At 38.1% G+C, this 24,255-nt stretch overlaps 1 protein-coding gene across 6 annotated transcripts in view; it reads left to right on the top strand.

Annotated features, from left to right (window-relative positions):
• The window catches only part of ATE1 (arginyltransferase 1), a 169,402-nt gene that overhangs the window by 106,121 nt on the left and 39,026 nt on the right, over window positions 1–24,255 (top strand). For all 6 annotated transcript variants that reach the window (XM_035030439.1, XM_035030412.1, XM_035030405.1 and 3 more), the window contains one exon: window positions 15,246–15,366. In XM_035030439.1, the coding sequence (XP_034886330.1) occupies window positions 15,246–15,366 (121 nt within the window). Of the gene's footprint in view, window positions 1–15,245; window positions 15,367–24,255 lie in introns of those variants that run through there.

Here is a 24,255-nt window from a genome sequence, read left to right as displayed (position 1 = left end):
TGATTATTTCTTCATAATTTTCTTCAGGTAAAACATTAGGCGGGATACCACCAAGGTGATGCAGTGTCCGTCTCAGGATATCACAACTCCATAGAGCTGCTTTTTCCCCTTTGTAGTTTATGAGTAATCTGTGGGGTCATAGAGACTGTGACTATCCTCTTCCCCCAACCTTTTACCCAGGGATAAAGTCTTTTTCTTTTTTATAATTTCTTATGAACAGTAGGATTTTAAAAACATATTCCAAAATTCCAGTTTTTTAGAAACATTTAAAATTTAAATATTTACTCATTTTCTTAATGAAATACTGTTGAAAGTTGGATTATAAATATATTCCCTTATATAATTTAAATATTAATTATCATTTCATCAGGAGAAAGAGTTAAGATCAAGTTTCCAAAGACATCTTGGTTTCATGCCTTATTATATGTACAGACTAAGTGCCAGTGTCTCTACCTGTAAAATGGGAAAACTGATCACTATTCCTTATGGGATGGTTGTGAGGATTAATGAGGTAGTACGTGTACCACTCAGTAAGCAGTAGGTTATTATTATGATTTTTGGTAATAGGAACATTATTTAATTATAAATATATAGATAGAATCTTTACAAAAAATTAGTGACTTCTGGTTATAGAGAGAAAAAAATTAAACATTTGTTTATTTAGTTCTTTTACTCAAATTTGATCTGAAAATATAATTAGTTTCCTTTTTGTTCCCAGTGCATTTATTTTAGCTTTTAGACATTTTTCATATGCGTTTCAGTTAAAGGTGGGTATTTTACTAAAAGTGCTTTGGAAAGCTTACATTTAATTCTGTCTTGTGTGGTTCTTTGCAGTCATCTTGTAAGTGCTTCATACTGTTATTATGGGAAGGAGGCTCCGAGGCTCGGACTTAACTTAGCCCAAGCCTAAAGTTAAATAATTGGATGGAAGCTTTATTTAGGGATAGCTTTTCAAATCTGTAGCTCAAAAACACACCATGAAGTTTGAGGATAGTAAAAACTCCTTTAATAAACAATCCGTGTGAGGATGAAATGAAGTTAGCAAGTGTTATCATTAACTACTAGGATTATATCAAAAGCTCTCAGGGGCCAACTGAAATTGACTCCCACTGGCCAAAATACGGACAATTTGAGCATCAGAAAGGATAACTGCAGTGGATTGAAACACGTTAAATACCTTTAGACCTGGGAGCTCATAATGAGACAGAAGAATCATTGCTAGAGTTTGTGCTGTGTCCCACGTTGTATTACCCAGATGCTGCATCACCAGAAGCCAACAGCCCATCTGCAGATCAATAGCTTCCAAACATCCTCAGTGCTCCACACTTGTAGGCTCAAAACCATACGGATACCGTAATTTATAGTAACTTGTCAAAACTATACTTTCCCACATCTGGAAGTTGTAGATTTCAGCTTTGATTTTATTTATACTATTTCCAGAGAGTTCTGACATGGTAAACTGACAAGATAATTATGCTGTTTTGATTTCACCAAACTGTTACTGATAGAAAGGCAATGATTGGCTCCTTAAAATTTTAGGATAATGTATTTTTTGTGTAAAGCGAAAGATGCCATTACAGAAGAATTTTAATGGTTTAGCCATTGAACACTTTTTCCTTTCTATGCATATATTTTAAAATTGAATGCTAAATAACACTTTCAGGTCATGCATAAAAATACGAAAAATTCTTATCATAAAGATTTTTTGTGTTTGGTGCATATATGGTTTTGCAATGGGCTAAAAATGGATAAAATTATAACATTCACAGGGGCATCAATGATGACTATGATCCTGGGGAGCTATATAAGTCTAAATTTTATTCTAACAACATGGTTAAGTTTGGACCAGTATGATATTTTAGGCTCAATGTCTTAGAAGAAATGAAGAAGTCAGGATTTTCAAGTTGTCACCTGAGATTATTTGGTGTTTGTAACAGAAGAAATTACTCACAGTAATTTAACTAAAATTCTGTGACTGGACTTGATTTGCTCATCCTATGAAAAACTGTTTAAGTTAAAAGTGGTTGTGTTCATCATAATTAGAGAACTGGTTATTTAGAAAAGGAAGAAATATCAACCAAATATATTTTGAGCTTGCTGAAGTGTGGGCACTTCACAAAGCTGTGATGTGAACCTTCTTAGCAAGTCCTTCCTGGCAGAGACACAGAATACTGATGACATCCAAGGGGATAGGATGTAAATTCTACCAGGACTCCTACCGCTACAGTTGAGAGGGGAAAGGTTATCCTCAAACTTGAAGCATTTAAGTCATTTGTGATGAATTTTCCATCAGGCAGAAAAAAAGGAATGATTACCAAAGATCACACCCTTGGGATAAATATGAGGTTATAGCTAACTTCTTATTTCCCTCTGGGGTGTAATTAAACAGACTTTAACGATTAAGGTTTTCAGGCATTGAAAAATGTTTACTGGAAAAAAATAATAGCTTCAGTTAGCGACATGATCAATCAGATACAGCTTACTGACTTTATTAAAGCTGTGTATTTGTCATGAACTGCTTTTAGCATCCGTTTGACTCAGGGCATATCAACTTAAAAAAGAATGTTGAAAAATAAAGCCAGCTATATGTTTCTAATGGGTCCAGGTCCTAAATGATTCTGATTAGGCACAGTTTCATAAACGGGAACATAGGATGTTGCTGACACACTTTAGGTGTTCATACTTAGGTCTGGTTTTAGCTTGGGAATTTTAACAGAAAATACTGAGATTGAACTTCTAATCTTGGCTTTACCAGTAATTGGCCTTAAGTCATTTAACTTTTCTGTCCCCATTCCCTTTTTAAATATTAAAATGAAACTGGATACTAACTAAGGAGGTCTACAGCCCTTCTAGCTTTAAAATTATCTGATTAGGGGTGCCTGGGTGGCTCAGTCAGTTAAGTGTCTGACTTCGGCTCAGGTCATGCTCCCGGGTTCCTGGGATCGAGCCCCAAGTCAGGCTCCCTGCTCATCGGGGAGTCTGTTTCTCCCTTTCCTTCTCCCTCTGCCCCTCCCACTGCTTGTGTTCTCCCTCTGTCTCTCAAATAAATAAATAAAATCTTAAAAAATGATAAAATTATCTGATTGTCTGTTTTTTGAGAAATACAATTTCACATATTCAGTTTAATTGAATATTCAATAAGTATTTATTGAAAAAGTTCATATAAGGAATTCTGCCTAGGCACAAGGAATGCAAAGAAATGATGTACTCCCTGCTCTCTGGAAACTTCCAGGTTGAGACTAGGGAAGGGGGTGTGGGGAACTGCAGAAGTAAGAGAAAAACAGTGTGTAAACAGACAGCTCCAAAAGATTGTATCAAGTTCTAGAAAAGACTTCTGTAGAAACCCAGATATCCACTAAAGACACCAACCCTGAGTCTCCCAATCTAAATTAGGTCTCCCTATTGTACTTTCTGATGTGCTTTCTCTTCATAGTGTTTGCCACACTTTGTAATGATACATAAATTCTGTATGATTATTTTCTTAAAGCCACCTCCCTTTCTAGACTGGAAGGTCTCTGAGAACTGAAACTGGCGAGTTATTATCACCATGGTGTTCCCAGGACCTTAGCATAGAGCCTGGCAGATGGTAAGCATTTAATAATTACCCGTTGACTTGCAGGAAAGAGAGTTCAGGGGATGAGAGCAGCTGGTGGTGAGGGAAGCAGAGTCTGAGGAGACCTTGGGAGACAGGCAGCATTTAGATCCACAGGAGGCATTTAGACCCAAGTGAGTAGTCAGCCTGGTGCCTAGATGTGAGTGCCCTGGGGTGAGCGAGCCTGGCAAAGAGAGTAGGCTGAGAGCAGATCTTGTGTCGTGCACTCCAGGTGCACCATCTGTCTAAACGAGGGAGCAAGAAGTCTGTGAGTTTAGACACAGTGGATGCAGACTAATAAACATGTGAGTATAGTATGATTATTGTGCAAACATACATAGGTTCTGTTGTCATTAGTAAAATCCGAACTCATTTAAAAGCATTCATGAATTTGTACTGCTTTTGATCTTAGGTAATTTCTCATCAGCTGTAACTAAAATCACAACAGTATCTTATAAAAGGCCTATGGGTGTTTTGGCTTTTGGTTGGTTGGTTTTTTTTTTTACTTTAAAAAGGGATTATCCTCCTTTATTATAGCTATTGGAGAGCCAGTAAGGGTTTTAAGTGGAGCGTTGACATAGTCCGTTCTCTCTACTGGCAGTAGGAGGATGGATGGATTCAGTGCAGAACTCGGAGTCTGCCCGTTGCTGTGGTCCAGGTGAGGACACCTCCGCCTCAGGCAGGGGCAGAACCAGTGACTCTCCCTGCCGCTTCTCAAGCAGTAGCATCAGACCTGACAAAGCCAACACCTAACCTGATACTTCTTCCTAGTACGGGGAAGGCCAGATTTAATATACACACACACAAATATTTATATGAATATCTAATCTTTAACAGAAATCAAAGCAGCTTTGGGTTTTACTTTTTCATTTTCTCTTATTTTCTTTGTCTTCATCTTTCATTCTCTTTTTTTTCCTTCATCCTTTTCAACTTATGACCCTTCAGTTTGAAATTAAATTTGGGCTGTAAGTTGACTCCCTGAATCTTTTCTTCACAAGCTTTCTTTGTATTTTCTAGAAGAAAAGAGATTAACCCAGGGTTTCCAAAATAAAAGCAAAGATTGTGATTAAAACTGAATTAGAATCTTTATTCTCTATTATTTGTTAATAGTAAAATAAACAGCCCAGTCTTAAGGAAGCTTTAAAGTAAGTCCCAGAGCCTTTGCAAACCCTTGGATTTTAATTAAAGAAACACAGAATACCATCACTTTCTGTTTGTCAGTGGAAAAAATATGTATTTTTAAATTTTCAAAGCTTAGCCTAGCAGCACATGGAGGACATCTGTTGGCTTTCAGAATTTGGGGAACACAAATGGATTCAGATGTTTAGGCCCTTTGTCTTCACTGGTCTCTGCTCACCTCGCCAACTGAGCGTGGCACAATCCAAACACAGTTTCTGAAAACAGAGCAGCTAGAGTTACTTCTTAAGCACTCTCTTGGGGACCGATAAAGTCAATCTCTGTTTATGTAATGAAATCAGGGAGCACGGGGTCTGCTGTAGTACTTTGTGGATGGGATTGCATTGGTGTTGTCTTTCAGGGAAAAGACTGGCTTTAATAAGCCCTTGTTCTTACTCGCTTTCTCTGGAGGTACAGCCCACTCTAATGGATTATTTTGAACTATTGTTGTTTATGTAGTATTAGAGCTTCTCTTTAAGCAATTGGTTTTAGTAAAATCAATGGGTTTATCATAGAAAAGTGGGATACTGATATCAACTTTACCTGATAAAAAGACTTACATGGTAAATCTTCTTTGTTCAGTGCTACTGGGGTTTACTCTGTGTGTGTGTGTGTGTTTGGGTGTGTTTGGGTGTGTGTATTTAAATAATACTGTCTTTTTAGTGTTCTTACATTTTAATTTAACTTGAACTTTTAAAATAAACTCTGCTCGTTTATCCTCTCCTCAAATACTCGTGAAATCCTTCGTATTTTTCAAAATATTTATAAAGTATTCTTGAGAGTGAAATCTCATAAAGATCTTTGCTTCAGGACCAGAGTTCAAAGGAAAGTCCGTTTGGTTTTAATTTGAAAACTGTAAAAACAAAATACCCTCAAAATGGCAGGGTGTGAATTGGTAACTTCAATTTTATTGCAATCGGCCAAGCCCATCCCCAGATGTTTCCAATTAAAAGCCAAGAATGCTAACTTGGGTGAATATCATGTGAAAGCATTTCTTTACTTTTCTCTGATTTTTTTTTTCTGAGAAAAGTAAGTCTCAAATCCTTTAACTTTAATTAAAGAAATAACTTCTCGTTTGCATGTTGTTTAAACTCATACAAAGACAAATGTAATATTCAAAGAGAATTCTTATATGTCAGATATGCAAACATTTGTAGTCCTGAATGCATATGAGTTCATATGTCTTCTTATGAAGGCCAAAAAAAAAAAAAGGCTTTTAAATGATGTTGGAGCCCTTTAGTAAAATCATGTATTTCTGGATTTGCTATAATCAAAGAATAGACCTTTTAATACTGTGCATTTATTTAGAAAGGGGTGGTTAGTAATAAGCTTTTATTTTTGATCAGTTGTACATTCAATTTTAAGAAGTGCTTCTTTAGGAATCTAAGAAGATGTAATAACATAAAAGAAAACCAGAATGTAATTTTGAAATTGTCGATTTCATAATATTTCTCCAGATAATACCAAGTTTCAGTAGGGTCCATTCATGAACTTGAAAGTTACTTCGAATATGTCATTCTATATTAAGAAGAAAGATAAATGCTGGTAATAAATTTGAATTTATGGAAATTGGCATTTGTTCAGAGAAAAGATGGAGTTAGTCTTTAACCTAACATTCTGAATGTAAAGCTGAAGAGACATTTATTTTTGAAACATCTACAAACCACAGACGTAGGACCACATACTAATCGGTGGAGCTGAAATGGTCGTTTTTGATTTCATTGCCTGTTTAGTGAAATTATGACGGACATGTATTTGGGAGCTCAGGAGGGAGACGGCCATGTAGGTCTTGGATCTGTTTGTACTTTTGGTAGCTGCCTAACTTTTTTTCCAAACATGGAAATGTGCTTCTCAGACTTTGACACGCTACAGAAGGGACCTCTTCTTTTTTTTTTTTTTTTTTTTTAAAGATTTTATTTATTTATTTGAGAGAGAGAGAATGAGAGACAGAGAGCATGAGAGGGAGGAGAAGGGACCTCTTCTGAGGAGTCTCCAGAGAACACTGGTTGTCTCATCCTTGTGTTTGACCAGCAGCTTGTTTATAGTCCTTGTTGTTCTTTCGAGTATCACAGCCATGTTGCAGCTCTTTTGTGTGTCTTTGGGACCTTGTGCCTACCCCCCTGCATTTACCCCTGGCCGCGGAAGTTACTGGAACGCATTTTCCCAACGGATCTCAAGTGCGCCATGAGGCTCATTCCATCCTTTCATCCTTCATGATGAGCAGAGTCTGTGCATATTGAACTGCCTTGTGATTTTTAAGGTTTTTGAAACTTATTTTGAAAATCCTTTTAAAAATTGAGAATATTTTAAAATTGAGGTATAGAAAGAGAATGGGAATCAGGAGTCTAGTTCTGAGTTCATTACCAGAACCATCACATTAGATACTACCATTACATGATCTTACTGTTTCATCTGCACAGTAGAAAGTGTCTGTTTTCGTTACTTTTGTCATTTATTCTGAGATTGAGCTCCTGTGAGATACAGAATCATCGTGAAGACTATGTTCTTTATTTATTTTTAAGATTTTATTTATTTATTTGAGGGAGAGAGAGCACAGCAGGGGGAGGGGAAAGAGAGAGAGAGAAGCAGACGCCCTGCTGAGTGGGGAGCCCAAGGTGGGGCTCGATCCCAGGACCTCAGGATCATGACCTGAGCCACAGTGAGATGCTTAACCGACTGAGCCACCCAAGCGTCCCATGAAGACTATGTTCTTAAATGCTGGGAGAGCTCGTTGTCTTTGTTCTTGTCATCACCAGAGTGACACTGCTGGACCCTGAATAGATGAGGAGGCCTTTTCTCAAGTCATATTTCCCCCTCCTTTTCTAAAATGAAACTTAATTTGAAAAGCTATGTATTTCTTTAAAAGAAAGTGTATGCCCGTGAAATAAGGAATATTTTCAGCTTTGAGGGGGAAAAAACTAAATTGACATGAACTAGTAGTTTCTAACCTTGAGTATGAGAACCTCCTTTTTAATTTCAGTGACTCTTCTGGATCCTCTGGTGATCATGTCCTTTGAGTCTTCAGTGATAATTCACAGCATTCCGGAAGGTTGGGCACTGTCTCCATGCAGTGAAGATGCGGTAGAGCTGCATCCTAAGTACGGGTTGAGCAAACACTGTCACTCCCCGTGTGCCATGTTAATGTGCAGGACGAGTGTATGAAAGTGACCTCCTCTGTGTTTAGAGAGGGAAGTGGCAGAGGTATGGGCCCAGCATCCTGCATTCACTGTTTGTTCATCTAGCCGGTATTTACTGAGCGGGTTTGGGATAGGTCAGTGAGCAAATCAGACTAAAACTCCTGACCCTCTGTTCTAGCAAGGAGTTTCCTACAAATCTAATAAATAAGTAAATTAACAAGAGTGTTAGAAGGTGGCAAGTCCTATGGAAGAAAAATAGGGGGGATAGGTGGGCTTCACTGAGGTGACATTTGTGCAAAAACTTAAAGTGGATGACAGTCACGGGAATATCTGTAAGACCAGAAGAGAAAACAGAAGCCCTGAGTGGGGAGCAGGCTTGATGTGTTCTAGGAGCAACAAGGAAGCCAATGTGGCCTGGGTGGAAGGAGGGAGGAGGGAAAAAGTCCTGGAAGACAAGCCAGAAAGGTAACATGGGCCACGTCACTAGGGCCTTGTAGCTGTGTTGCGGCTTTGGGTTTTACTCTGACTCTTCATAGGAAGTGTGGCAATGTAAACAAATACTCCATTTTAAAATGGATTGCCAGTAGATGTAATGGTTGTCAGGGGCTTGTGGGGAGAGGGCATGGGAAGTGACTGCTAATGGGTGCAGGGCTTTTTTTTTTAGAATGATAAAAATGTTTTGGAATTAGGTAGTCCTGTTGATAGGTAATCTTGCAAAATCCACTAAACACAATGGAATTGTACACTTTAAAAAGGTGAATTTTATGGTACGTGAATTGCGTCTCAAAAAAAAAATTACAAAAAAAGATTGATTCTGGGGGGCTTGCTAGAACCATATTTTGCCCTTCCTCCATCTACTTAATGTTGCTTTTGCCTTCAAAGGTCCAGGTTTCTAACGAGTTACACCTTAAGGGAAAGACTCTTAGTGTTGTTGGCTGTGTTTTCATTAGAAGTAAAGAATGTTGATCCATTTTAAACTATCCTTGCTGAAATTGTTAATGATTGTGAAATCAAATTTTTCCAGATACTTACCCCATTTTATATGCGTGTCGCTTTTATTTGGTAAGAAATGAAAGCACCATGTTTTTAACCTCTGGTTATCAAAATGAATTAATTTTTAGGTTGAAGTTTGATTAATATTTTTTGCTGAAGAAAGCTAATCTCCATATAGTTTATTTTGTGATTCTTTTAAAGGGTAGAAAATTAGATCAATATGATAATGTTCTTCAAATTATGGTCTAAAGCATGCAAGTGAAAGGAATACCTGTTCATTCCATTGACCAAAACCCAAAATTGTATGATCTTCTCTTCCAGAAGAAGCAGTTATTTTTATAGAAATAGAGCAGGAAATGTATTTAGCTAGTTTTTCCCCCTACTGCTTTAGATTTAACTTTGGAATTTCCTTGAATTTCAGTCTATGACAACCTCGTCAAGTTGACGGAAATATGACCATATTTTAATTTTTTCTCCTTTTTTCTTGGGGGTGTAAGTATAATTTGGGTTTTACAAGTAGTCTAAGTGGTTTTCTTTAAACAAAATGAAATCAGGGAATAAAATCATTGAATTGAATACTGAATACTGCTGAGCACTCTGAGCAGAACATTCATTCTTCCTTGACAACTGAAAATATAGAGTCACTTAGTTTGTTTTTTGTTTTTCCTCTTGGTTTCCAGTCCAGAACAGTTTGTAAACAGCTACAGAACTTAAAACAGTCAGTGAAGCTGTAGATCACAGAGGTTGCTGAACTTAACTTCCCTTTGAGGACTTTGAATGGAGTGGTTATCCCTTCCCAGAAACATGTAATTAATAATGAGGAATAGGCACTCCCTCTTCTAATTTTAGGCTTTTTAGAAGATCGTTTTTACCTTTCCCAAGCTTCTTAATCTTGAACTGCATCATTCTCCCCCAGAGCCCCGCCTTGAAATAGGTGCCTTTGCTTGGTAGCATTTCATGGGGTGCTGTCCTTGTTGGGTGGTGGTTTTGAGATTGTGTGTGGTGAGTCGAGCTCGTCTTCTAAAATTGTAGATCCAGTTGCAAGAATGCTCAAAAAATTGTGATAAGCCCTGTCAGACCAATTACATTTTCGAAATTTTGAGTACTTGAGAAATCTTTGGTAACTCTGATTTTCTTATTTACAAAGTGTCAGCACCCTAGGAAAGAATTAATCTGCTTTTATCTCATTGTTCCAGTATGAATGAATGTACTTAGAGGTTGATTAAATATTTTTTCTTCTGACTATGGGAAAGTATGTCCAAATCCTTAAGTAATTACATTCTTAACACAGACATTTCTCATTTTCTTACATTGGCTGCAAAGGCAGGGTAGATTTCAAGTCCCTGTGTTTTCCATTTGTGTGGTGGCAACTTTAAATTGAGTTGTAAGCACTTTGGTGTCTTAACGCTCAACCAGCTAATGTTAGAAATGTTAGAAAGCATAACATTTCAGAGTGGTTTTATTTCATAAAACCCTTTGTATTCTTTGGTGGTTTGAGAAAATATTTGGTATGAAGCACTGAGATTAGCCTGTAGTTTGGAGAAAATGTTTTAACCTAATCTTCAGAACTTGATTTTGGTTGATGAGCAGAAGATGAAGTGTATACGTTTGTGACTTTTCAGTGAAATAAATGAAGTGTACTTAAAGAGTCAGAAAGAAAATCTCTGACCCACTATTATGAACAAGTACTACCTAAAAAGAATGTTGTGAAAATTTAGGAGCCTTGAACCACTACACAATTATACTTGCTACATTCTTTTTCTTTCTTTCTTTTTTTAAAGAGAGGGACTGAGGGAGGGAGGAAGAGGAGGGGGTAGAGGGAAAGAGAATCTCAAGCAGGCTCCACACCCGGCACATGAGCCCAATGCGGGGCTCGATGTTATGACCCTGAGATCATGACCTAAGCTGAAATCAGGAGTTGGACGCTTAACCAACTGAGCCCCCCAGGAGCACCCCCTTGCTATGTTCTCATGTTCATTTCATCTTTGTCCAAGTCTGTTACTGCCAGTAGATTTTGAGTTATCTAGAGGCATGCATTTATTTGTTCATTGTTTACTTCTCAACATCTAGTGTCTGCATAGTGAAGATTCATTTCCTGTTCATTGACAATATTTTTGAATGTCAACGTCATTGTTAAATCCAGGTAATGGGTACAGGTGTCTGTGGATGAATCTGCATAGCTGCATGGAATTTGTCTGTTTTAACCTTTAAAGACTTTTTTTTTTTTTTAAGATTTTATTTATTTATTTGACAGAGAGAGAGATAGCGAGAGCAGGAACACAAGCAGGGGGAGTGGGAGAGGGAGAAGCAGGCTTCCTGCCGAGCAGGGAGCCGGATGTGGGACTCGATCCCAGGACCCTGGGGTCATGACCTGAGCCGAAGGCAGACGCTTAACGACTGAGCCACCCAGGCGCTCACCTTTAAAGACTTCTAAGGTGATGCCTGACTGCCTCCCCCTGCCCTGTCCCGCCCCCCTCCAACATTTGATCTTAGCCAGTCATCATTCAGTTCTACCTTAAATTAGAAAATAGTGTCATTTGTATGTTTTGGGTTGTTTTGTTTTTTTTTTTAACTTAAGATGATACATATATTTTCTTTTTACTAACATTCTTGGGATTCTCTGCTTTTATGTCCTGTCATCACAATAGACAAAATATACCATAACATTTTTATTACTGTTTCCTTGTTCATAATGGTAGCATTTTTGTATTAAGTACAGAATTTTATTTTATTTTGTTTTGTTTTATTTTATTTTTTAAGATTTTATTTACGTAATCTCTATACCCATCAGGGCGCTTGAACTCACAACCCTGAGATCAAGAGTTGCACACTAACTGAGCCAGCCAGATACCCCCTAAGTACAGAGCTTTAGAAAAATTAAGCGGGAAGAGCCAGAAAATTCTGCAAATGAAGAGCAATGATAGGGGGGATGGTTAGATCAACTAGATATTAAAATATAATATCAAGCTTTAATAGTTAAAACCGTGTGGCACTGGCACATGAATAAGACAGGTCAGTATATCAAAATAAATAGAAAGTGCTGAAAGAGATCTAAATGTATATGGAAATTTAGTAAGTTATTAGAAAGACATTTAAATCAGTGGGGGAAACCACGGTCCTAAAATGATATTGAGGCCACTTGGTAAACATCTGAAAGATATTAGCTTAGATCCTTTTCTTATACCTCACACCAAAATAAATTCCAGATGGAGCATAAGTGTAAATGTAAAATTATGGAACCATAAAAGTACTAGAAAAAAACATGTGAATGTTTTTATAATATTTGAGTGATAGTGACTTTTTAAAAATTACATTGCAAAACCTCAGACGCCATTTTTAAAAATGATGAGTTTGACCACTTATCAGATTTCCACCTGGTGAAAGAAAATTGCATAGTCAAAAGACACATAAACTAGGGAAGTAAAACATATTTTGCAAACTAAGGATGAATTTCCTTAATGTATAAAGTTTTTCAAATAATAGGATCAGAAATCTAACAACAGAGTGGGCCAACATTATGGGAAAGGAAATACAAATTGCTTTAAACATATGGAAAGCTTTGTGATGCAAATTAAAACCACAATGAAATGCCATTTCTCCGATTGGCCGAGATTGAAAGTTTCGATTGTACACTGTGTTGGTAAGGATGTGGGGAAATGAACACTTGTGTCCATATGTTGCTAATGGAAATGTAAAATGGCACAACTTCTATGGAAAATAGTTTTGTGCTATAAAACATAAAAAACCTGACACGCATCAATTCCAATTCAAGGAATTTATCCTCGACAGATTCACAAATGATAAATGTCCAAGAATATATTTTCCTAAGTGGTTATAACCATTTTAAACCTGCAGTATCCATGTTCTACATAGTCCAAATCCTTGCCAGAACTTGTTACTCGGTCTTTTTAATGTTAGCCATTCTGGTGGGTGTGGTGATATGTTATGGCTTTAATTGGCATTTCTGGTAACTGATGTTGAATATATTTTCAGGTGCTTATTAGGCATTCATCTATATTTGGTGCCCTTTTTTGAAAAATGGATTTTTTATACTTGAGTTGTTAAGGTTTTTTTTATGTGTTTTGGATACAAATCTGTTTTCCAGTCTATGTTTTGTTAATATTTTCTCATAGTCTTTGGCTTGCGTATTTATTTTCTTAATAGTTTTTTGAGTACAGTATATAATTTTCACGAAGCCCAGTTCATCAGTTTGTTGTTTTTTTGTTATGGTTAATGCTTTTTTGTGTACTAATATATATTTGTATACTCCAGGGTGAAGAAAATTTACTCCTTTTTTTCCTCTGTAGAAGTTTTATATCTTTAGCTTTAATGCTTAGCTTTTTTCCCCTCAGCAGATTTCAAAATGGTCTATAACCCAAAACGAAAATAAAGAAGATTTAGACCCATTGCTTTAGACGGCTGGTTTTTCACATTTGTCAACATGGTCAGCATCACATCATGCTGCCACTTTCCACCAGTAAAACAGTTTCTGAATTAATGGATAGAATGACATTGCTTTTCAGTCTTTATTGCACCTACTAATTATGAATTCATCTCTAAAGAATCCTGTGTTAGGAATTTTCATGTTGGATGAGTATGTGGACCACCTGGAGCTGCCCCTTACGGACGGCCTTTCCTGCTCCAGGGTCGCCAGGTGTCAGCAATGCCGTGAACAGTCTGGGCAGGTCAGGGTCAGGCACCCGAGTTCTAGTCTCCCTCTAGTCATGCTCTCTCTTTTAGCCGGCAAGCATTCCCATTTCATCTAGAATATAGCCCGAAACATGGATTTTGAGGCCTCACGGAATCTGTCCCAACCTACCTTTCCATTTCTGCGGTACCCTGTTTCCTGTTCCTCGGGGTGATCTCATACCAGGCCCCACTCTGTGTCCTCGTTTATCTTGTTCTCTTCATCTAGATTATTCTCATTCCTTTTCATCCTGCCCTAGACTTAACTCCAGTCATCTGTTAAATCCCCAGTAAAACTCCCCATCCCCCTTGACCTCTCTCCCAGCCTCTCCGGCAGGAGCTGGTTCGCATATACTTTCTTCAGTTACGCTCTCCGCCGTTCCCTTGTGGACTTCTGGATGCTTCGAGTGCTGGGAGGGTGTGGTGTTCCTTGTGTGTCTGAGTGAGGCTTCATATAGTGACCTGCACATAGCAGGCAGGTTAGAGTGCCTGTCTGATAAAAAGGTATGTAACAGTGCTGGGTCTGTAACAGCAGTATTCTTTGTAAAGGGTTTCGTGCTAGAACGTGTTTTTCAAACTCTGAGGTTGTGACCCACTTGCTGTTTGTAAAAGCAGTATTTATGGTTCAAGAGCATCATTGAAAAATGAAATGGAATAGGGTAGGAAATAAAAGACTACATAACATGGGTAAGCATTCTATGTAAGAGGTTTGTTTCTAGTTCTTTATTTGCATATATGTTTGCTAGGTTGTGATGTAAAGTGTATTTCTTACTATGGGCTGTACTAAACAGAGTTGAAAAACACTACTGGATTTTAACCTCCATAATGAATTTTGAATTTCAAAAATTTAGAGAAGAGATATTTGGAATTTTAATTAACTTTGATGCTTCTGAAAATTTTCACTGAATGATTTCACGTAATTTGTGCCATCCCCTGTTGATTGTCTACCAGATTACCTGTAGGCAAATGATTTTTTTCTTCAGCATCTAGTGTATAGTCTTTGTTTTAGATTTGGAGTACATAATTGAGTTATAAATATATAAATCATTTTTGCTAAATGGCATTTTTGAAGAAACTTGAGAGGATTTTTTACATAGAAGTTTACCTAAAATTTCTGTAATGTTTTTTAAACTTCTCTTAATTTACATTTACCAGTTTAGATTGTTCATGAAAGTTTCTTGACAAAACAGTACTTTTTAATACATTAGCATGGAATGAGTATTATCAACTGAGTCTACAAATGAAAACATCCTGAAATTCCATTTTGGAAAAGAAGTTTGCTCCAGATGTAAATTGTAATGCTGTCATGCGTGGAAAGACATTTCACTTTGATTTCAAAACTGGGTATTCTCTGCAATCAGCTCAGCAAGAATCATATATTAAATATTTCTTCAAAAAGAAAGTAGAAACCCGAATCTTCCAGATCAATACAGGCATCACAAATAGTGATGCATTACTTTTAGAGAGCTTTTGAATCAAGTGTGCATTCTTGGGATGGGGAAGCAGTTCCTAGAGTCGCTTAGTATTTACAAGAAAGCTGTTTCTGGTTGACTTTGTTTAAATTGGTGATTAAAACCTTTCCTAGAACTCTGGAGCCTTGTAACCAGGAAGTTACTGTGTTTGTAATGCCTGTGTTTTTTTTTTCCTTCACTTCTCTTTAGGGTCAGTACAGACCTTCTGATTTGTTGTGTCCTGAGACGTATGTTTGGGTGCCCATTGAGCAGTGCCTGTCTTCGCTTGATAACTCCAAGTACTGCCGTTTCAACCAGGATCCAGAAGCAGGTATGTTCGGAGCAGAGCTCTGCCAGAAATCGTTGACAGTGCTTTTAGGTTCCATGTATGTGGTTTTGGCTCTTCATAGGGTCCAGGTAGCTTTTTATCTATTGTAGAATGTGCATGAGTGTGTGCGCGTGTGTGTGTGTAAGCTTTTGGGACAGGGAGATAACGTGTGCACGCATACAGCACTCTCACTTTGGGAAGTAAATGCAGAAACCTCCTGTGCCTCTGCTCCTTACTGACCCATCTTCTTCTGTTACTATTGTTATATGCTTTGAGGGCTGATACCACTTTCCATTTCTTTTTACAACTATCACAGTGCATAAAAAAAATTGCTCACTAGATTGTTTAGCTAAGGTAAAGAAGATAGAAATACTGACCAGTTGGACTAAATAAAATTGAGGAATGGTTTCCTGACGGCCAACAGGCTGGGATGGGTTTTGTGAAAATGCTTCCTTATTCTTCGTGTGTGTGTGTGTGTGTGAGAGAGAATACTTTGTTGCCTTTCTTCATACATCTCTGGTGCCTCTCCTTTTTTGTCCCTTCTTCCACCTCCTACGCAGTAGAGCCCTAGCCCTATCTGATCTCCTTAGTATTCCCCATTTGGATACTCTGTGCCCTAGTAGTAGGCACAGACCGTAGTAAAAGTATAGCCCCGGGGTCAGACTTCCTGCGTTTGCATCCTGGCTCCATCATCAGCCTCTCAGTTGTGGCCCTTAGGCAATGTCATCATCTTCCTGGCCTTCAAAATTAAGATAATAACAGAACCTACCTTATTGAGCTGTAATGAGGATCAAAGTAAGACAAACATGCTGAGAATAGTCCTGTATTTATCGCTGAGTCGGTGGCTGCTAGGCAAATGAGCACACTGGATCCGCTATACTGTACCACAGGCTTTCGTCTGCATCTGCCTTTATTTGGTCTGATTCTTGTCTCCAAAAAAATGTGCAGTTCTACTCACCTCCCTTTTGTCTAGACCCCCCCTCAGTTTACCGCAGTCTCCCTCTACACAGCCCTCCTCACCCTGCCTGCGTTCTGCTGCGGCTTTGTTCATCACGGGTGAGTTGTGATGCTCTCGTGATGGGTTGCATCAAGTTCCCCTGCGTGTTTTTCCTCCAACTGAAGTTCCTGGGTGTTCCCCTGTGTGCTTCACTGAGTTATGACTCCTCCCAGCCCACCAGAGGAGATGCCTGATGCGCAATTAAGAATAAAATATTTTTTATCTAGTCATCTATGGTCTAAGCTTGGAAAAAAAATCAGAAAAGAGAAGTGGAAAGGCCAGGGGAGGGGAAGGGAGTAAATGGAAAAATCAAATAGGAAGACGAAAGGGACAAGAGAAGAAATGCAGTAATTTCTTCTGTTCTAGGATGTGCATTTTCCCCCCATAAGTCAGGTTTTTTCTTACAAAAAAATTGGCTCATGTTCCATTGTATTTTGGTATCTCCTTGAAAAGCTGTTATGAAATCAAGAGGGGGCACTTCTTACACATGATGATAGCTTAGAATCTGATGAAGATGTGGCCTTGGGACCCACCTGACTCCTAGGCCAGGCACCCCAAGGTCACCCCCAGGTTTCTTAGATATTTAGGTTCATAGAGCAACCATGGCTTTATAGTTCTTGCACCTTCAGGATTCCATTCTTTGTTTCTAAGTAAAATTACACCTGACTGATCAAACAGATGTGTTGCTTAAAAACAGACCTATTGAATTTGTTTTTTTTTTTTAAGATTTTTATTTATTTATTTATTTATTTGAGAGAGAGAGAATGAGAGACAGAGAGCATGAGAGGGAGGAGGGTCAGAGGGAGAAGCAGACTCCCTGCCGAGCAGGGAGCCCGATGCGGGACTCGATCCCGGGACTCCAGGATCATGACCTGAGCCGAAGGCAGTCGCCCAACCAACTGAGCCACCCAGGTGCCCCAGAGACCTATTGAATTTGTCAACTAGGGTTTGAGTCAGGCTCAAAAGGAAAAGCAATAAGTAGTTTAGAGGAAAGCATATACTTAATCCACTGTCCCTTCAAAAACTATTTTTTTCCCGTTTTAGCAAATTTTCTCCAGGGTGGCTCAGAGCCATTCCCTTATGGTGAAAACTGCTAACCATCTTCACTGCATCATTTCATGTTCATATACAAAAATTTGTAAGTTCCTTCCAACTAAATAATATGATCATGAGTTGGTTTCTGACTCCCAAACTTAAGACACAGTTTCACCTTCCCCCTTTTCTTTCCTTTTTGATCTGTTTTAAAGTTTCCTTCTTTTATATAATACCTGGAAACTAAGGCCATCACAGGCTCTCCCTGTTCTATAAAGTTGAAAAGGTAACTGAATACTTTCCATGCACCGAATGGACATTCAAGTAAAGATTCATTCATGTTAATAGGTTCTAAATTTATTTTCCAAAGTAAGAATAAATGAGCATTTCATGGCAAAATCTGAAGTTTCGTTTCGATGGTGTGAACCCGTGGTGAGTGAAGAGTATGTAGCATGCTCTCCTCCTGTAACCTATTAAATTACCTTTCTTACGGCACAAGCTTTAGCTCTTAATATTCATTGTTTAGAATTCATTTACAAAAGTCAGAGGAGTAAATTTCTCCAAGAATAGTGCTTCAAAGAAAAGGAAGATCCTTTTCCGTATGCTGAATCTTTGCAACTTTCAAGAGAACATCATACAGTTTTATCAGTATTGAATATCACAGTCCAGACACTATTTGAAATCAGACTTCTATCCTGTGGTTTTAGGAAATTAAAATGCAGTTACATGCTGGAGTGTATTAAGCATGCTGTGAAACATGGTCATTTGAGATTTAAATGGCAATCTGTGAGAAACTATTCTCTTCTCTTGGGCCAGTTTTACTCTTACATGACCCAAACAAAATACAGAGCTTAATATGGACACCATTGTTAGTCGGCATGGTGCTTTTTTCCCCCCACTAAATCTTGTTTCTCCTCCCAGCTTTTCAGTAGTTAAATTGCTCTGCAGAAGGCACAGCTGATCACCACAGGTCCCCGTAAAACAGAGCTTGGCTACAAGGTGCATCGGGGCCACTTGTAAGAAAAATTACATTTCCCTCTATCCTGAATTGATGTAAGCCTCTGGAAATCCTATTCCTCCCTGCCCTTGACCTCCCCCTCCCCCACCTCCCACATTTTGGAGGTTTGGATTATATGGTTATTTACTTAACTAGGAAGTCTGCAGAATGATAAAAACCTGTTGTATTTACTGCTTTAATGTATTGTGGGGGGGAGGGAGGGGCTGACAAACAGAAGCCACGTGAAAAATTCTAACGACGTCCCTTTGTTCACGATTTGGTCTTTTGTTTTTGAATTCAGGACCTCTGCTGACTCTAAAGAAAGGATTTTAGAAGGTTCTCACTTGATTTTTAAGTAAAAATCTGTTAGATTGCTTATTAAATTGATAGTTGGGTATGTATAGAATTCAAAAATTCTTCATCACAGTTACATTTTGCTTTTCTTGTTTTAAATTATCTTTTAAAAATGTTTACTGCGAATAGTAGTAGATTTATCCAAATGCATAAAACCACTGGTAAGAAGAAATTGAAATGACCCTCTCATCTCTCTGTACAGCAGTAATCACTGTCAGTGTTTTTATGCTCTCCGTCCGATGCTTTTTTCCCTGCATACCTCTGTGTACATTTTTTAAAAAACAGAGCAGGAGTCATCCTTCACACTTTTGTTATTGTTTTTACTGAATGCTCTGTGTTGCTTCTTCCTTTTAGTAAGGTAAAAAACTACTTGACCACTGATCTGGGGTTTCAGCGGACAAATGCCAGTAATTGGGCGATAGGCTGTGTCCAACACAGATATTTACAGACGGCATTGACAGAGTAAACCAGATGTTTTGGAGTTGGTTTTAGAACCATGATAAATTATGATTTGATTTGACTCTTAATGTTGTACAGGTGTTGTACTATTTATTGTTGGTAGTAAAATCCTTTTGCTTCCAGATTTATAACAAATGACAACTTCACCGAGCATACAGTATTTTCAAGTATCCTACGGTTCCTCCTGGGTGACCTCAGTTGATCCTCAGAACATGATGGAATTTTTCATCATTGACCCCCTCAGATATCATTTATTGGGAAAAATACCAGCGAATACTTGTTTTTAATCAGAGATTTAAAATAATTTTAGTTCAAATATTGCTCTCTCATTTTCATAAGTAGCTCTTTTTAGTATTGACTTCAAAGGAGCTCTAATGGTCTTTATTCTGTCTCTATTGATAATTACAGCAATATAGTCATTTTTACCACAGATTAGTCTAGATTTCACTCCCTCTTTTCTGTACATACTTTGAAATGTTTGTAAGAAATTTTCTAATTTGTTTTAAGTCATAATATTAGTAAGGATATTGAGTTTAAATTTACCGTAAAAATAATGGCATCTAATTTTATCTTAGGGCTTTATGCATTTACCCAGGTTAGAGAATTTCTAGGACATTTTACCTCTTCCCAGCCAGTTAATGAAAATCCAAGTGTAAGGAGCTTTCTTCTGGTTTGATCACCTGAAGTTCCAAGGCTCCAGTCTGTTATTTTATGTTGTTTCATCGGTCTCTTTACTCCATTCTTCTTTCTTGCCGGCATGGTTCCCTGGCATTTTTCTGTATTTTTGTAGTCTCTGTCCCATGTGCCCATGGAAAAAGCAGGTCCCACTCTGACCGTGTGCGAAATAATCAGGTTCAGAAAGAGCTCTGACCTGTATTTGCTCGCCTGGTTTCTCCAAGTCCGGTATCACTTTCTGAATACTGTGTTCATGGTTCCTCAAAAGAGCATACCTTAGCCACAGTGTCACCCTGATCACTGGGAAATAATACATAATGAGAAGGCAGATTTACCAGAACTTCCAAAGGCCCCTAAAAATGTGCTGCAGTGGTAACTTATAATTAAGTGGACAGTGTCTTTCTTTATTATAGGTATAGAATTAAGCTGGCTTTGAGGTTGGATACTTAGTAAACATATATTCTTTGTTGCCAGTGAAGATGGTGGTCCTGGGATGTGTAGCCAGGTGGAGAGAGAACCAGTGTCTTTGGAAATATGGCTTTTATATTTGGTGACTCTGGAGAATGTGTTTTGATGTGGAAAATATAAAAAGTTACAGTCTTTTTTTTTTTTTTTAAAGATTTTATTTGTCAGAGAGAGGGAGCACAAGCAGGGGAAGCGGCAGGCAGAGGGAGAAAGAGGCTCTCCACTGAGCAGGGAGCCCGATGCGGGGCTCGATCCCAGGACCCTGGGATCATGACCTGAGCCGAAGGCAGACGCTTAACCGTCTGAGTCACCCAGGCGCCCCAAAAGTTACAGTCTTCTAATTTTTCAGTTTACTCTCTATCCACATGAAAATATGACTTCATTATGTTATTTCTATCTTTTCCCACTTAACCTGTTTTTCAAAGATATCCTTTCTTATCCAGGTGTTAGTGTAGCGCTAACATGAAGCTACACTACATACGCTGCACTAACACGACTCCTGTTGTAAAAATTAGAAACTAGGTTTCCCTAGTTGACATGGTGTTTTCATGAGGACAGTAAGGAGCAAGAAAACAAAGGCTTTCCTATGGTATTTGTGAGTACCACTGAAGTATTATAACATTTTAGTATTTGCATTTTCTATTGAAAAATGTGCAACAGACTTACTGAGGTAAACTTCAACAGTTGCAACTACTGTTCTCATTTTTGAGTATCTTAAAGCCAGTCTTACATGAGAGAAATTTTAAAAATACTGCTTTACAAATTTCTGCCAGCCAGTCTTTGCTCAAAAAGGCATGCATGAGCAGTGAGCCAATGACTGAAAATTGTCAGAGCCCTGGCCGGAGGCAGACTGAAATAGTTCTGAAAAAGTTTGAAGCAGACTTGAGGTTTCCATTTAGCTGTTCAAGAAGTACTTCTCTGATCCCTTTGTCTTTTCTTATGGAATAAATTTTTTAAGTAAATAATTCCCTTTTATAATCACCCAGTTTTTAATTTAATTAATCCTGTAATGCATAATAATCATTTTGAAATCATTCCATCCAGCAAGCTGGAAACGATCATGATGCTTCAGAACATGTCTATAAAATGCTCGTTCAGCCTGACTCTACTGTGTGGTGTCTTGCAGCGCTGCTTTGTTTGTTTGAATAAAAAACTGACATTTTTTATATAATGAAGAGGTTGTCCAAAATGTCAGGTAAAGAATAAAAATAAAGCCCATATCTGTTGTCTAAGTGCTGGATGAATGATGTCCTGTTGAACGTGAGCCATCATGAATTTTAAGTCCTTTATTTGATGTACTATTAAGACAGGAAAAATGTTGCTAATTAGACTATGACTCCATCAGTTTCAAGATGCGTCTGGGTTTTAGAAATGTCAGAATGTGTAAAAATGTGAATCTTAACATAGAGGAGGTGTAGTTCAGTCTGTGCACCATAATACTTGGGGCAACTACATAGTATTTAAAAGACTTGTTTTTATTTGTTAGGAAGCTTTGTGGCATCTTAATTCTAGGCATTAAATGTATTATAAATGGAGTATATACTTATGTATTGGAGCTGGAAGGTGTGGATTTCACATGCTTTTTTATAAAAATAAGATTACTATCATTGATATATGATAACAATAGAATTCTTTTAATACTCTGATCTAGGTACCTTACAGATTTTTGAGAAGACATGTAACTCTTTCACAGGGATACTTTCTTGTAATGAAAGTAGAATTTATTACTACCCAAAGAGCATTGAAATTCTTTAAGCATTGATGATTTCTGCACATTCTGGTTTTAAACAAATTTTAAAAATTTAAAAACTTTGATGTGATAAAAGTAGAGAATTTATAATCTTTGCTTAGCCAAAAAATTGAATGATCTCTGACAATTGATGGAATGATCAAAGATTAAATAAGGGAAGAAGGGGCAAAAGATCATATCCCAGAATGTCAATCAAGCTTATCATCAGCCCTAAATAATGTGCAATTAATTGAACATTTTCCTATCTTGTGAATTATCAGTAAATATTCTTGATTTAACTTGTGCCTCTGTAGTAACAGAACATGAATCATTAGCTTAATTGAAAAAAAATCTTGAAGGATAGTTGGTGCTATATTTTGGTGCTGTATTTTGGAACCTGCATCATTTGCTAGTCATAATACAGTGTCTACTAGCTATTGGAGGAACTGACCCAAAAACAAACATAACAATCCAGAGGTTTCTTATATCATTCACACCCAGCTTCAGTATAAGAATGAAGTCTCTGCCTTTGTCTGAAAGGTATTTTTAAACTGTTTAGATTCTCTTTTCGATCTGTTAATATTCAGTCTCTCGGCAGAAAAATAAGCAAGCTATAAAATGAAGGTATGAGAAGGTCTGTTTATTTTATAATAAGTGTTCTTTTATGTGATGCTAGCAAAATGTTTTTAATATAAACATGGAAACTGGGGTAGAATTCCTGTTCTTGTAAGAAATGTATTTTCCTAGCTGCCGTTCATTTGAAATAGACATCATTTATGGGAGACTTGACTTATTCATGCTTCTGTGGAGTGTTCACTGATAATAAAATGAAATTTGTCTGAAAATAGGAAAGACATGTTGACAATCAGGAAAGAAGTAAAGCTACCTGCTTTACTAACCCCTATCAAAATAAGAAAACAAGAGTCAAAATTCTGATGCGAAGAGACACTTAGCCTGCTTTCCCTCCAGAAGCAGATCCTGAAATGGGCTTGCAGTCCCGGGAGCAGGAGTTGGGGACTGGAGAGAGTGAACTAGGGAAGGAAAGAGGAAAAGATTAACAATGGTGTGTGTGCACGGTGCAGACCAGCACTTCAATGACTGGAGTTCAGTCCCTTGAGAAACCATCAGGGATGTCTCAGAATTGGCTGCCTGAAGAACCACAGGAAGATGTATGTGTCCCCTGGCTTTCACTGTCCCCTGACTGATGACGGTCTCACTGGGTGTTAATGTCTCTGCATTTTGCGTTTGCACATGTCCAAGTGGAGATCAGGTTGCTGCATCTGAAAGGGAGGAAGCAAGACAGACCTTGCCCATCTACCCTTCACAGAACCTGTGCACTGTAGTGATGGTGGGAGTCACAGATAAGGGGGATAAGTGGCCATGCCCAAGCAGTGTCTAATGTAGAAGAAGTACTGAGATGGCATGTCCCTAGTGTCAGCTGACCCTGTCTGTTGCATTGGGGCAGATAGAGTAAGGACCACAAACATGAGAAAGTAGTGGACTTTAGGGGAAAAAAAATAAGCTAGTTTAATTTTAAATAGTTGGAGGAGCCAGCCAAGAATTAGAATAAAAAATGTGAATAATTCATAAAATCATTCATTCAAGTACTTATCCAGCCAGCATTATGCTTTATGATGGAGATGTAAATTACTCATCCCAGCCCTCCAGGAGCTTAGTGGAGGATGCAGACAGTTCCCCAGCAGTTTCAGTGAATTGTAGTTAGTGGCATATTGGAGGAGATAGAAGATGCAGTTAGTCCACATGGGAGGGTCCTCAGCCCAGTTTTGGACAGGGTGTGGGAGGGCAGGGAATGCTTCTCGGATGAAGCGATCTGTTAGAATTTGTAAAGGGAGGGAATGCAAGAGCTTCAGGGAATGTAAGAGCATATTCAGAAGGGGACAGAAAGCACAGCTAGAGTTTGGTGAGTGGGGGAGGCCGGGCGTGCTGGGCTAGGTGGGGGAGATGCAGCTGGCTAGTGAAGAACTTTGCTAATCATTATAAGGACTTCTGATGTTTCTCTTGAAAACACTGGAAGGCCAGGAAAGGGTTTTAAGTACCAGAGTGACATCAGCAGGTCTGTCATTTCTACTCCACATGTGGAGAATGACCAGGACTCAGTTAAGACTGGCGGTAAGAAGACTAATTAGGAGGGTTTTGCATATGGTACTCTAAGCAAGGATGATG

Source organism: Mirounga leonina, unplaced genomic scaffold (genome assembly GCF_011800145.1).
Source record: "Mirounga leonina isolate KUSES-001 unplaced genomic scaffold, KU_Mleo_1.0 Mir_114, whole genome shotgun sequence".
NCBI classification, from domain to species: domain Eukaryota; kingdom Metazoa; phylum Chordata; class Mammalia; order Carnivora; family Phocidae; genus Mirounga; species Mirounga leonina.
Note: the sequence above shows the minus strand (reverse complement) of the source record. Positions and strands in the feature narration are given on the sequence as shown.